Source organism: Oryctolagus cuniculus, chromosome 16, assembly GCF_964237555.1.
Source record: "Oryctolagus cuniculus chromosome 16, mOryCun1.1, whole genome shotgun sequence".
NCBI lineage: Eukaryota > Metazoa > Chordata > Mammalia > Lagomorpha > Leporidae > Oryctolagus > Oryctolagus cuniculus.
In genome coordinates this window covers 8,490,136-8,505,507 of record NC_091447.1, presented here as the reverse complement: position 1 = coordinate 8,505,507, position 15,372 = coordinate 8,490,136, and the positions used below count along the sequence as shown (strand labels likewise).

Genomic DNA, 15,372 nt, shown 5'->3' with positions numbered 1-15,372 from the left:
ATTGCTATCATGTGCTGTTTGGACCAAGAGTTGCTACTAAAATTGTCTTTATGAAAGAGAACGGTAAATACCTTTGTATTAATTTCCTTACTACCCAAGCAAGATTTTTATTTAAGTTGTATAACTCAAGCAGTACCACTCATTAGGCATGCTACAAGCTTACATAGGAAGCCTGTTGGGAGCAGGTGTCCTCAGCCTCCTGATCATCAGAATGATGTGGGGCTCTGCTCTTAACATCCACACTGGCAGCTGATGGGTCAGGGACTCACCAAGCGTCCACTGCTATGTCTCAATCACCATGCCAGGCTCAGTACTCAAAACTGATTTAAGCCGGCGCTGTGGCTCAATAGGCTAATCCTCCACCTTGTGGCGCCGGCACACCGGGTTCTAGTCCCAGTTGGGGCGCCGGATTCTGTCCCAGTTGCCCCTCTTCCAGGCCAGCTCTCTGCTGTGGCCAGGGAGTGCAGTGGAGGATGGCCCAAGTGCTTGGGCCCTGCACCCCATGGGAGACCAGGATAATTACCTGGCTCCTGCCATTGGATCAGCACGGTGCGCCGGCCGCGGCGGCCATTGGAGGGTGAACCAACAGCAAAAGGAAGACCTTTCTCTCTGTCTCTCTCTTTCACTGTCCACTCTGTCTGTCAAAAATAAAAAAAATAAAAAAATAAATAAAAATAAAAAAAATTAAAAAAACTGATTTAAAGACCCATGAAATCTTTGGGAGAATGTTATATTTTTTAAAACTCCCCAAGAATTTATTAAATATCTAACAATTCCAATACTCTTTAAGGAAGGAGAAAGATTCCAAATTAGGTGAGAATCTAGTACTCTTGAAACCAGACAAATATTACCAAAGACAGAAGTCTAAGACCATCTAGGAATGCTAGCACGATTCCAGCTTAAAAAATGCATTAATTGGGGGAGCATACTACCATGGCACAGTTGGCTAACTGGCTGTGTGCAAACACTGCATGCCCAGTTGGAACACTGGTTCAAGTCCTAGCTACTCCATGTTTCCATCCAGGTTTCTGCTAATGTGCCTAGGAAGGCAGTGGATGATGGCCCAAGTTCTTGGGTCCCTGCCACCCACATGGGATACCCAGATGGAGTTCCTGGCTCCTGGCTAGCCCTGGTTGTTGAATGCAGTTGGGGAGTAAGCCAGCAGTTGGAAGACCCTTCTTCCCTCCCTATCTCTCCCTTTCAAATATATAAATTAATCTTTCAAAAAGGAGTTATATTAATTAAAATAATTTAACATTGATAAGGAGATAAAACACGCAAGTATCTCCTATCTCTAAAATACTAAGAAGACTTTTTTTTTTTTTACAGGCAGAGTGGACAGTGAGAGAGAAAGACAGAGAAAGGTCTTCCTTTGCCGTTTGTTGGTTCATCCTCCAATGGCCGCCGCGGCCAGTGCACTGCGGCCGGCACACTGCACTGATCCGATCGCAGGAGCCAGGTGCTTCTCCTGGTCTCCCATGGGGTGCAGGGCCCAAGGACTTGGGCCATCCTCCACTGCACTCCCGGGCCATAGCAGGGAGCTGGCCTGGAAGAGGGGCAACCGAGACAGAATCCGGCGCCCTGACCGGGACTAGAACCCGGTGTGCCGGTGTCGCAAGGCGGAGGATTAGCCTATTGAGCCGCAGCACCGGCCTAATGCTAAGAAGACATTTAATAGAATGCAATATACATGCCTAAATTTTTAAAAAACAATTTGTATTTCATAATATTAATTTATTTAAATTTATTCTAACAAGGAAGCATCCATTCCAGAAAGAAAAAAAAAAGTAAACATCGTACTTACTGGGAAAACAAACATGGGTCCCATTAAAGTCTGGACAAGGCAAGGACATCAACAATCACTACAATTACAACACTACTCTGAAGGTATTAACCAGTGAAATTCCATGAAAATATTAAAATTTGGAGAGAAAGTACAAGTCTCCTTATGTGCAGATGATGGCTATATACACGAAAAACTAAAGAAAATCCACAAAAAATTTCAGAACAATAAACACTTAGTCAAGTTACATGAGAATAAACAAATATATAGAAATCAGTAACATTTATATAGAGAAAAGTATCTTCAAAAGAACCTACAGGGACTGGCACTGTGGCCAGTGGGTTAAGCCACCACTGTCAGTACGGGCAATGAGTGAGTGTTGTTCACATCCTGACGGCTCCACTTCCAATCCAGCTCCCTGCTAATGTGCCTGGGACAACAATGGAGAATGGTCCAATGCTAGGGTCCCTGCACCCACACGGAAGACCCAGGCTCCTGACTTCGGCCTGGCCTAGCCCCAGATGTTGTGGCCATCTGGGGAATGAACCAGCAGATGGATGATCTCTTTCTCTGTCTCTCCCTCCCTCTCTCTAACTCTGCCTTTCAAATAAATAAAATAAATCTTAAAAAAAAAAAACCATAAAATATTCAACTTAAACTAGCAACCAAAAAGTTAAAATACCCCAGAATGAATGACAGAAAATGTGCAAAATACATGTGATCTTAAATGTACTAACAGAAAACATTACAAACCAATGGGAAGGCATATTCTGCTTTTGGCTAGGAAGACTCAACATCATAAAAATGATCAGTTCTGTCTTCACTTAAAAAAAATTTTAAGACAATGATAATACATTGCCACAGAATGTTTTCAAAAGGCAATTCTAAGGTAGAAATGGAGAAAAAGAAATGAATAGTTAGGAACATTCTGAAAAGGCATGTATGAAGAATAAGTCTTAATCAGTATTGAATATTTTACAATGCTTTTATATATATATATATGGTATATTACTGGTAAATTAATTGAATGGAATAGAGAGTATAAACCTGATTGACCATAAATGGATTAAAATCACCAATTTAAAAACAGATGGAAAGATTGAAAAAAATGTTTGAGGACGGAAAAAGATATTCCATGTACATGAAAAGTAACAGAAGTGTTGCTATACTCATCTAAAAGAGAAATTAAGTCATAACTGTAAAACAAGACAAAGATCTTTATATAATGATAAAGGGATAAACTCATCAATAAATTATTATAAGTGTAAGTAGAAATGCACCCAAAATTGGAGCTTCTAAATTTTAAAGCAAATATTAAAAATCTTCATGGAAAATGTGTATGAGGGTATTTTAATAGGTGTGTAGGAAAATGAAATTAAAATATTAGTTTTCTTTGGTTCAAAAAAATGAACTTTGAACTGCACAATCCACAAACATTTGAAGATCCCTTAGAGTATTACAAAAAAAAAAACTATGCATGTATTTAATTTTCTTTTGCATCAAAATAAATATACAAATGTGTTGTAGCAGTTTTGAACAGGATCTAGTCATCTAGAAGTAGTTTGAGACATTAAGAAGAAAAAAACTTCTTTTTGTTTCTTCATTGTAAAAAATCTTTAGAGTTCTCCTATTTCTCTTCTTTTCAAAATCCAAGATGGCAGTTACACGGTTACATTTCCAGCATCCTTAGACATTTAGAGATGGAGTACATGCTAGCACTTGCAGTGTCTTGAACTTGGTGGAGTTTATGTAGAGATACAAAGTTTATATATATGGTTTTTCACTTTTTTTTTCACTTTTTTATCTTTCAAGTCCATTTTTCCATGAACTTTTTGAAGTCATCCATTGCTAGAACTGAAGGAGAGATAGACTGCAATACAGTAATAGTAGGGGAATTCAGTACCCTCCTCTCAGCAATGGATAGATGATCCAGATAGAAAACTTGCAAGGAAACACTGAACTTGAATACACTTTAGACCAAATGGACATTGACAGACATAAACAGAATATTTCATCCAACAGTAGCAGAATACACAGCAAGCAGACATGGGGTATTCTTCAAAAGAGTTCACTCACTAGGACACAAAACAAGTCTTAACAAATTTAAGACTGAAGTCATGTTAAATATCTTTTCTGACAATGCTGATAGAAAATTAGAAATCAATAATAGGGGCCAGCGCCACGGCTCAATAGGCTAATCCTCCGCCTGCGGTGCCAGCACACTGGGTTCTAGTCCCAGTCGGGGTGCCAGATTCTGTCCCGGTTGCCCCTCTTCCAGGCCAGCTCTCTGCTGTGGCCCAGGAGTGCAGTGGAGGATGGCCCAGGTGCTTGGGCCCTGCACCCGCATGGGAGACCAGGAGAAGCACCTGGCTCCTGCCATCAGATCAGTGCGGTGCGCTGGCCACAGCGGCCATTGGAGGGTGAACCAACGGCAAAGGAAGACCTTTCTCTCTGTCTCTCTCTCTCACTGTCCACTCTGCCTGTCAAAAAAAAGAAAGAAAAAGAAATCAATAATAGGAATTTCCAAAAATTAACAAGTATGTGGAATGAAACAATATATTCTTAAAAAACCAATGGGTCAAAGAAGAAATTAAAAACTACAATTGAAAATATTTTTGGACAAATGAAAATGGAAATACAACATACCAAAGCTTAGGGAAACCAGCAAAAGCAGTTTTATGAGGGAAGATTATTGTTTGCTACTTATTTCATTTATTTGAAAGGCAGAGAGACAGAGAGATCTCACTTCCACTGGTTCACTCCCCAAATTCACACAATAGATGGAGCTGGGAACTGAGCCAGGCCAGAGTCCGGAGACAGGAATTCAATCTGGGTCTATCACACTTGGTGGCAGGAACTCAGCTACTTGAGCCATCACTGCTGCTTTCCGGGGTCTACAATAGCAGGAAGCTGCAATCAGGAGCAGAGTCGGGCTCCAGTTCAGACACTGAGATAAGGGATGTGGGTGTTTAAAGCTGTGTCTCAACTTCTGCACCAAACATCCATCCCTAAGGAAGAAGTTTATAGCAATAAATGCCTACATCAAAAAAGAGGAAATAGACATCTCACACATTGTTTGTGGGAATATAAATCAGTAGAGTCATTACAAAAAAAAGTGTATAGATCCTCAAAATGTTAATAGAGCTACCACATGATCTATAATTTTGCTATTGGGAATATATCCAAAAGATATGAAATCAGTGTATCCAAGAATTATCTTCACTCCCATGTTTTATTGCAGTATTATTCATAATAGCCATGGTACAGAATCAACCTAAGTGTCCATCAGTAGATGAACTGATAAAGAAAACACAATAGATAGACAGCATGGAAGACTTTCTGCCATTGAAAAGGATATCCCATCACTTGCAACAAAACAGGCAAACGTGGAGGTTGTTGTGTTGATTAAAATAAGACAGGCCCATAAAGGCAATGTCACATTATCTCACTTATATGTGGAATCTAAAATAGTCAAGTTCTTAGAAACACGAAGTAAAAGGTAGTGATCAGACACTCAAGAATAGGGAAATTGGGGATATAGTGACCATATGATACAACACTTGTTAAACAGTAAAAATAAATCCAACAGCTTTATCATACATTATGAAAGTGATAATTGAAAACTGTTAAGAGAGTATGTTTTAAGTGCTATAACAAAAAAAAAAAAAACAGTAAGGATGTGAGGAAATGCCTATGTTAAATAGCTTTATTTAGCCATCTCATAATATCTATGTGTATCCAAAAATCAGGTTGTACACCATAAACATACAGAATTTCTACTTATCAAAAAATAAATAAATACATGAATGCAACATGATGAGGCAGCATTTGGAATCAGGGGTAGGAGAGATAGATTGTGTAATAATTAGTATGATAGAGGAGTTAGTAGCCATCCAGGAAAAAAAAGAAATTTGGACCCGCATCTCTTGTTTATGCCAAAATAAATTACAACATTGTAACTTCAAAACTGAAACCATTAATGTAATAGAAGACATTACAGCAAAATTTTGTTTCTTTAGATTCTTGGAGTAGAGGAGGGATGAGATCAGGGAAAGGCTGGAGCGGCACCTGGGTACAACTGAAATCCTTCATGATTGCGCTACAGGTTCTCCCAACCCCTCACTCCGACCCTAGTCCTGTTCCTTAGACTTGAGCATGGCCAAGGAAGGCAAAAGATAGAAAAAATTAAAAGAAAAATAACGAACCTAAAATAAAAACTAATATTTTTAGCTCATGAATTTTCTGCATAACCAAAAACAACACAAGCAAAGAGACCAAATAACAAAAACCCAGCACAAACAGCGGCATGCACCACGTGGGAGAATTTCTGTGATATACAAGGTTCTTCTGTCCAGTAATAAGAAAAATGCTCACCAAACCAGTACGGGAAAAATCACAGTTCACAGAATAGAAAAGTAAGCAAGTCAAATATCTGAGTAAGATTGACTATTATTTATAAGACAGTAAAGCCACATCAACTTCTCTCTTTTCTACCTATTTTTAAGTTGATAACCAGTGTTAGTGAGAGCAAAGGAAACAGCTAGAAACTCAGATGACCAGAGAGCATGTAAATTGTTCCAGTGACTCTGGAGGGCATGTATGAGAATCATAAGAGCATGTAGCTTTGTATTGAGAAAATCTACTTCTGGAAATATATTTGCAAATATACCTACCCATGTGCAAAGTCATATTTAAAGGACAACATGTCTACCAAATAAATATCCCTATAAATGTCAAGGCTTGGAAATTATCTAAAAGTAAGAAATTGGAAACAATTCACATTGCTGATCTTTGGGAGAACTAATTAGATAAATCAAAATACTCACAGATCCACAAAATACAATATTAGATGGTGCACATATGTTTATAAAACAAATGATATTACGTATGTGCTCATATTTGTGTTTTTTTTAAAAAAGAAAGGAATGTGTATGCTTATATAATCATAGATGTTAGATACACACACATGGGAACACACATGCAGACATATGCAAAAGAACCCTGTTCATAAAGATGCACACATTTGAGTACATGACATGGAAATCTCTGGAAGGAGGCATAAATAGTAAGGGGGCCAGCATTGTGGTGCAGCGGGTTTAGCGGCTGCTTGCAATGCCAGCCACCTGTGTCAGAGCACCAGTTCAGGTCTGGCTGCTCCACTGCCAATCCAGCTCCCTGCTAATGTGCCTGGGATGCAGCAAAAGATAGCCCAAGTGCTGCCACCTAGGTTGAAGACCAGGGTGGAGTTCCTAGCTCATGGTTTGGCTTTGTTTCAGACCTGGCTGTTGAGACCATGTGGAGAATGAACCAGCAGACGGGTTTCTCTTTTTATGTTTCTCCATATCTTTCTGGTTTTCTGCCTTTCAAATAAGTAAAATCAATATTTAAAAAAGAAATAGTAAGAGCAAGCATGACCTAGGGATTAAGATGTTCATGTCCTGTATGGGAGTGCCTGGGTTTGAGCAACACCTGCCTCTGACTCCTGACTCCAGCTTCCTGCTAATATAGACACTGCACGGCAGTGGTAATGGCTCAAGCTATTGGGTTCCTAGCACCCACACAGGAGACCTGGATTGAGTTCCCAGCTCCTGGTTTTAACCTGGCCCTGTCCTGGGTGTTATGGGCATTTGGGAAGTGAACCAGCATATAGGAGTGTGTTCCCGTTCTCTCACTCTCTCTCGCCCGCTCCCTCCATCAAAATAATTTTTTAAAAAGGAAAAGAAATACTAACACAGCTTACTTGTGCAAACAAAGGAAGAGGAAGAGTTTTTACCTCTGAAATTTCAAACCAGCTGAATTTGTAATCTATTTTGAAACAAAAAACTACAGGGACCAGTGTTGTGGCATAGTGAGTAAAGCATCACTTCCAGTGGTAGTGATTTGAGTCCCTGCTGCTCCACTTCCTATTCAGCTTCCTGTTAATGTGCCTGGGAAAGCATCAGAAGATGACCCAAGTACTTGGGCCCCTGCCACCCACAGAGGAGACCTGGATGAATCTCCTGGCTCCTGGCTTCTCCTGACCCAAGCTCTGGCTGTTGCAGCCATTTGAGAAGTAAACCAGTGGAGAATCTCTCTCTCTCTCTCTCTCTCTCTCTCTGCCTCTCTCTCTCTCTCTCTCTGCCTCTCTGTAACTCTTCCTTTTGAATAAATAAATAAATCTTGTGAAAGAAAAGAATAAAATCATAGGGGTAGGCATTTGTTCTGGCAGTTGGGACATTGCTTAGAATGCCCGCATCTATCCCATTTTGAGGGCCCAGGTTAGTCCCAGCTCTGTTCCTGATTCCAGTTTCCTGCTATAGGTGCTCTGAAAGGGAGCAAGCAATGGCTCAAATATGTAGGTCTTTGCCATCCATGTGAGAGACCTGGGATGAGTGAGTTCCTGGCTCCTGAATTGGCTCAGCTGTGGGTGGAAGATCTCTGTCTCTCTGCCTCTTTCTTTCTCTCTCTCAAATAAATAACAATTTTTAAAAAGAGTACAAAATTTGAAAAGATAGTTCCCTGAGTGATGCTAAGGCTTTCTGGAAGGCTTTGGTTTTGGAGCCTCAAGAGTACAGCAACCAAAGAGCTACTCTGTCAGCTCACATGTCTCCCAGTCTAAAGGTCAGACCAGGAATCACCTGTGTTTACACACAGTGAGAACTATGGCAAGCTAAGAATGATTTTTACATTTTTTAATTTTTAAAAAGTTCAAAAGAGTAATATTTTGTGATATGTAGAATTATATGAATTTAAATTTCAGTGTCCATAAATACAAGTTAAGTATAACACAACCACACTTATTTTTTAAAGATATTTATTTACTTAACCTACTTATTTGAAAGGGAGAGAGAGAGAATCAGCAGGTTGACTTCTAAAACATCTACAACAATTTGGGCTGGGCTGAAGCCAAAGGCAAAGAACTTGGAGCTCATTCCAAGTCTCCCACATGGGGAGTTGGGGGAAGCAGGAACACAACAACTTGAACCATCACCACTGCCTCCCAGGGTCCACATTAGCAGGAAACTGGAGTCAGAAGCCAGAGCCAGAAGTCAAAGCCAAGTACTGCAGTATGTGGGACAGGGGCATGCTAACTGGTGCCCTACCTGTCCTACCCGCTATGCCAATCACTCACCCCATCACACTCATTTCTGTACAGATGCTCAGTGGCCGCTGCTGCATGGTAATCACAAGGGTGAGTAGTTGCCAATGGGCAGTACGACCTGCAAATCCTCAAGTATTAACAATCTGCCCCTGCTGAAAAAGGCTGTGGAGCCCTGTGTTACACCATCTCTGCTCCCATTTCTGCCAAAAAGCTTTCCTGTGCTTTTCCCGAAGTGGAAGGGTAGCGTCTTAGTTTGAATATGTGAAGCACTCGCTCATAGCTGAACTGTTAATGAGTAAGCCCCCTATGAACTTGATGAATTTTTCCTTGGATACATTGTCCAGAAATCTGACCCTGAATTACTTCACCAAGAGTTTCTACTTCTTTCTCTTTCCCTAAATATAGCTGTCCTTGTCTCCAGCTGCTGCGTAGGTGCCAGGAAGAAATGGCAGCTGTCAGGAGATGGGAATGACTCACACCCCCAACCCATCTATGCCTCAGGACAGCTGTTAGCTACTACACTCAAACACAGGAGCTCTCTGCAAGAAAAGTACTGGGTCGGTGCTTACAAGTTCCAAATGCCAGACTCACCTCTAAAATATCAGTTAATAGCTTTAGATTTATTTTCTCCTAATAAAAATGTGGGAATATTAATTCATCAAATCTCTAGTCTCCTTTCCTGCCACTATGTTTGAATTTGTTGGAAAATACTCACTATCTAATAAGATCAAAAAATTTTCAAGTTAAATTATAGGACCTATTCTTGCCTAATATTTGCTTATAGTCCAAGTTGAAGGTTGAATAAAATCATTAACAGCTCAAAGTTTCTACTTAACACTTCTGGGGACTACTGAACACCTGGAAGAGCCCAGGATTATGCAATGGTCGGCTTCTCCTGTTCTTACGTCTGTGAACTGCTGAGTTACCCGAGGTGTGTACAAGAGCCTGGCTCCTTGTTGGCTCACACCCCTATCACAAGTCAAACAACATTTTTTAAATCATCTCATATGTCCAAATCATAATTATCTTTTCTTCACTATGGTTAATATTCTAATTCTTCTCTTAATCTAAAGAGAAAGGAACTCAGTTAGCTGCCATAAAAACTTCATTTCATGGGACAAGTGTCGTAGCACAGCTGGTTAAGCTACAGCTTGTGATGCCAGCATCCCAGGACTAAAACCAGCACTCCAGAATGGGATGGGGGCCTCACAAGTAGTGGCTTAACCTGCTGTGCCACAATGCTTGCCTCTGGAAGTGAACAGTGTATTCATAATATTTTTTCTTCTCTGAAAGAGAACCTGCTTAACTCACTGCACTATTGTATAATCTGAGGCTCCCTCACAGGGATTCTGATTGAGTGGGTCTGGGATGGAGCCTATGAATTCACATTTCTCATAAGCCCCTTGGTGACACAGATGCGGTCAGTTCTGGAGCCACCTATGGAATACCACTTCTGTAGGCAGCATTGCTATTTGTAAGCCTGAGACCTTCACGTCAAGTCTTGTCAAAAGCACTAAAGTCTTCGATCTATTTCCACTGTCCATTTTGACCCAAAGTTAACCACTTGACTTATTTTTATATTTTCTTTGTTTAGTAACAAGCCATTGATGGTTATTCATCACTTAGAAGACTGTCAATACTGCCAAGGTAATGTTAGTTCCCTAGATCTTAGTCTATTTCCAAGAAGTGATCAGTGAAGAACAGCTAAGAAGCCAATCAGTAAATTTCATTACAAAAAAAAAAAAATCAAAGATGGGGCAGGCGTTGTGGTGCAGGGGGTTAAACTTAACCCACTGCTTGGAATGTCCACATCCTATTATCTGAATGCCTGCTCTGCTTCTGATCCAGCTCCCTGCTAATTCACCTGGGAGGCAGCAGATAATGGCCCAAGTACTTGGTTTCCTGCCACCCACATAGGAGACCAAGCTGGAATTCCTGGCTCCTTGTCTCAGCTGTTGCAGGAATCTGGGGAATAAACCAGCAGAAGGAGGATCTCTCTTTCTCCCTCTCTTACTAAGATGCTGAAAGAAAGCATATTGTCAGCAATCTCCTGGATATAGTTGTTCTATCTCTTCAGAAGTTGATATTCTTAGATGGGGAGGGCCCTCCTGAAGGAAGTTATTTTAACCAACGAGTCAATCAATTACATGAAATTAGAAAACTGTGTTGGGGACTGAGCTGTGGCATAGTGGGTAAAGCCGCTACCTGCAGTGCCCGCATCCCATATGGGCACCGGTTTGACTCCCAGCTGCTCCACTTCCCATCCAGCTCTCTGCTATGGCCTGGGAAAGCAGTGGAAAATGGTCCAAGTCCTTGGGTCCCTGTGCCCACATGGGAGACCCAGAAGCTCCTGGCTCCTGGCTTGGGCTGGCCCAACCCTGGTTGTTGTGGCCATCTGAGGAGTGAGCCAGTGGATGGAAGACCTCTCTCACTCTCTCTGTCTCTGTGTAAATCTTTCAAATAAATAAATAAATTTTTTAAAAAAAGAAAGAAAGAAAAGAAGACTGGTGTCTCCAGTAATGTGATTAACCTTGCAACTCTGTGGACAAACTGTCCCTCACTGGGAAGCAATGAGGGACAAAGTGGCAAAAGCCAGAGCAGCAAACAATTGCAAATACTAGCTTTACTTTGCTATGCCATATGGACGATGTTTTGATCTTTAAAACTAATTGGCATTTTGTTTGCCCTCACAGCACTAAAGAAAGTGTTTGCCCGAAGTGAAGAAATTCAAGAAATGGCTCAGAATAATTTCATCATGCTGAATCTCATGGTACAAGGACTCCACGTTGTTTCTTAATATCATAATTTAGGGGCCAACATTGTGGTTAAGCCACCAACTTGCAATGCTGGCATCCTATATCAGAATGCTGGTTCAGGCCAGCGCCGCGGCTCACTTGGCTAATCCTCCACCTGAGGCGCCAGCACCCGGGGTTCTAGTCCCAGTTGGGGTGCTGGTTCTGTCCTGGTTGCTCCTCTTCCAGAGGAGCTCCAGGAGGGCAATGGAGGATGGCCCAAGTGCTTGGGCCCTGCACCCGCATGGGAGACCAGGAGGAAGCACCTGCTGGCTCCTGGCTTCGGATCAGTGTAGCGCGCCAGCCACAGCACACCAGCCATTTGGGGAGTGAACCAATGGAAGGAAGATCTTTCTCTCTGTATCTCTCTCTCACTGTCTAAACTCTGCCTGTCAAAAAAAAAAAAAGAATGCTGGTTGAGTCCCAGTTGCTCCACTTCTGATCCAACTTCCTGCTAATGCACCTTGGAAGGCAGCAGAAGATGGCCCAAGAACTTGGGTCCCTGTCACCCATGTGGGAGACACTGATAGAGTTCGTCAGTCCTGGCTTCAGCCTGGCCCAACCCCAGCTATTGAGGCCATTTGAGGAAGGAATCAGTAGATGGATAGAACTAATTCACTCTTTCTCTCTTTCTGTTGCTCTGCCTTTCAAATAAATAAATAAATTCTTTGAAAATCAGAATTTAGTAGAAAATTTTAAATTTTGTCTATTTTTAAAACATAAAGAGCAAAGTGTTAGCTGATATAGAATAATGTAAAATTCTAAATGGCCAAAATAAATTACTGAAATTTTAATTCACATAAAATACTCTTGAAATTTACTATCAAAAACAATCCTATCCAACAACATTCACCCTTTTTCTCCCCTCCAGCACGAGACCACTGACAAGAATTTGTCACCTGATGGACAGTATGTGCCTAGAATCATGTTTGTAGGTATGTTTTTTCTCAGATGCACTGAATCAGTAGAGATTTCAGCCCACTAGTTCAAGTACTATTTTCTTTTAAAAGGAAGTCATTTGTAACTCAGTCAATAACAGTTCATTATTTCTGCTATCGAAATTCACAATATTGGAGTAGGCCTAGCGGTTAAGACAGGACATTGGCCGGCGCCGTGGCTCACTAGACTAATCCTCCGCCTTGCGGTGCCGGCACACCGGGTTCTAGTCCCGGTCGGGGCGCCGGATTCTGTCCCGGTTGCCCCTCTTCCAGGCCAGCTCTCTGCTGTGGCCCGGGAAGGCAGTGGAGGATGGCCCAGGTGCTTGGGCCCTGCACCCGCATGGGAGAGCAGGTGAGCACCTGGCTCCTGGCTTCGGATCAGCACGATGCGCCGGCCGCGGCGGCTATTGGAGGGTGAACCAACGGCAAAGGAAGACCTTTCTCTCTGTCTCTCTCTCTCACTGTCCACTCTGCCTGTCAAAAAAAAAAAAAAAAAAAAAGACAGGAGGTAAGAGGTCCACATCGCACATCAGAGAGCCTGATTCAATATCCAGATTCCTGCTGATGTCCACTCCTGGAAGGCAGCCATGATGGCATGAGTAGTTGGGTCACCTGCCAACTACACTGGGGACCTGGATGGGGTTTCCAGCTCCTTGCTTCAACCCAGCTAGGGGCCATTATGAGCATCTGAGAAGTGAACCAGCAATGGGAAGACTCTCTCTCTCTCCTTCCTTCCCTCCCTCCCTTGTTCCTTCTCAAATAAGTACTTTGGTTTTTACAAGTCACACTCTATGTAAATTTTTCCCATTCTTAAAAAGTGACACCTTATTCAATCCATATCCCAACGAGCTTTAAGTACAGTGCCCCAACTGGATTGACAGAAACTATGATATACCAAAGGGTGATTCGAGTTAATTTCATCATAAATTCACAGGCATAAAACTAACTTGGTTGGCTGGCGCCACGGCTCATTTGGCTCACTGCAGCGCCGGCACCACGGGTTCTGTTCCTGGCTGGGGAGCCGGATTCTGTCCCAGTCGCTCCTCTTCCAGTCCAGCTCTCTGCTGTGGCCCGGGAAGGCAGTGGAGGATGGCTCAGGTGCTTGGGCCCTGTGTCCTCATGGGAGACCAGGAGAAGCACCTGGCTCCTGGCTTCAGATTGGCAGCATGCCGGCCATGGCTGCCATTTGGGGGGTGAACCAATGGAAAAGGAAGACCTTTCTCTCTGTCTCTCCCTCTCTCACTGTCTAACTCTGCCTATCAAAAAATAAATAAATAAATAACTTGGTTGAAGTTTATTTTAGAATAGGAGGCAGAAATGATTTTTTAAGAACATGGGCAAATAACACTTTGGTGTCTTGCGTTTTTCTTGGCAGATCCTTCTTTAACAGTTAGAGCTGATCTAACCGGAAGGTACTCTAACAGACTATACACCTACGAGCCTCAGGATTTACCCATATGTAAGTACCCCTCAACTGTCCTGAGCAGTGGTGACAGCTGACCCCTGACGGTGTGTGAAAGACAGGTGACGCCCTATCTCCTTGCTGCTCCACACCCAGTGCTGTCCACAAAGCAGCGTCCCTGGGGACCAGCTGTGGGCTTGAGCATGCAGGCAAGCTCAGCGTTTCTGGGCATCTCAGAATTTCTAGATTAGCAGGGATCCCTAAGGGCTCATATGATTGCTAAATTTTGAGACTGCTAAGAAGAACATGGCACACTTTAAAAATGGCATAATCCTTAAGAAAGACAGTGCATTCCCCTGGGGCCATGCTCACACGTTATTTCTTTGAATGATCATAATAAGGTCTTTTTGTCTTCCTGAATGCCTATAAGCAAAGAAGTACTGTCTCAGGATATTGATCCGTTTCTTGCAATATTCACTACCACCTTTATTTAGTAAGACAACTAATTGCACACTCGTAAGATCCAGCCATAACCACACAAAATGATCAGTCAAAAAAAAAAAAAAAAAAAAAGAGATGCTCCCTCAAAATCCCTCTGATAAAACTGGTTAACCAAAAACAGTTGATGAATCAATCCTAAATGGTCAAATCCCTAAATGTACCTTTAGGATAATATTCCCTAATGCCTCGAATGAATGTTTGCAAAGCTATTAGTCCAATTTCAGATGCCAGAGTTAATCGGTTACAACATTCAGTATTTTCATTTGGTAAGTTGCATAATACTCATTTATTCTTATTTCAGTGATAGAAAACATGAAGAAAGCACTAAGACTGATTCAGTCAGAGTTATGAGAGATGACAGAGAGAAGCCATCACTTCTCAGAAGCCAAATGTCATGAGGAAACCCTCAGCTCATTGACAAATACTAAATGCACAAGCATATGCATTTTGCAACATTAGCTGAAGCATTTGGATGGAAGATCCTGTCTCTTCCCCCTTTCTCTGCGTGTCTCTTCCCCCCTCTCTATAATTCTGCCTTTCAAATAAATAACTTTAAAAAAAAAGTAAGTAAAATGTTTTTAAAATTAAAAGAAAAAGGAACAGTGTTTAGCCTATCAGTAAAGACATCTGCAAACCACATTTGGTGTGCCTGGGTTCTGGATACCTGCCTCTGGCTCATGACGGTAGTTTCCTGCTAATATGGGCCCCAGGAGGCAGAAGCCATGGATCAAGAGATTGGGTCCCTGCTACCTGTGGGGGACACCTGGATTGAGCTCCCAGCTTCGGTCTGGCCCGGTCTTGAGTCATTCCAGCGACCTGCAGAATGAACCAGTGGACGAGTTCTGTCTCTGTGTCTCTGCCTCTTGAATAACTAA

General features: G+C 42.0%; 1 protein-coding gene across 3 annotated transcripts in view; it reads left to right on the top strand.

Annotated features, from left to right (window-relative positions):
• The window catches only part of AGR3 (anterior gradient 3, protein disulphide isomerase family member), a 43,043-nt gene extending 27,973 nt beyond the window's left edge, over nucleotides 1-15,070 (top strand). For all 3 annotated transcript variants that reach the window (XM_051832548.2, XM_051832549.2, XM_008274076.4), the window contains exons 4-8: nucleotides 10,459-10,511; nucleotides 11,558-11,634; nucleotides 12,528-12,591; nucleotides 13,970-14,053; nucleotides 14,799-15,070. In XM_051832548.2, coding sequence (XP_051688508.2) covers nucleotides 10,459-10,511; nucleotides 11,558-11,634; nucleotides 12,528-12,591; nucleotides 13,970-14,053; nucleotides 14,799-14,848 — 328 coding nt within the window. In that variant the 3' untranslated portion in view covers nucleotides 14,849-15,070. The remainder of the gene's footprint in view (nucleotides 1-10,458; nucleotides 10,512-11,557; nucleotides 11,635-12,527; nucleotides 12,592-13,969; nucleotides 14,054-14,798) is intronic.
• Nucleotides 15,071-15,372: the final 302 nt, after the last annotated feature.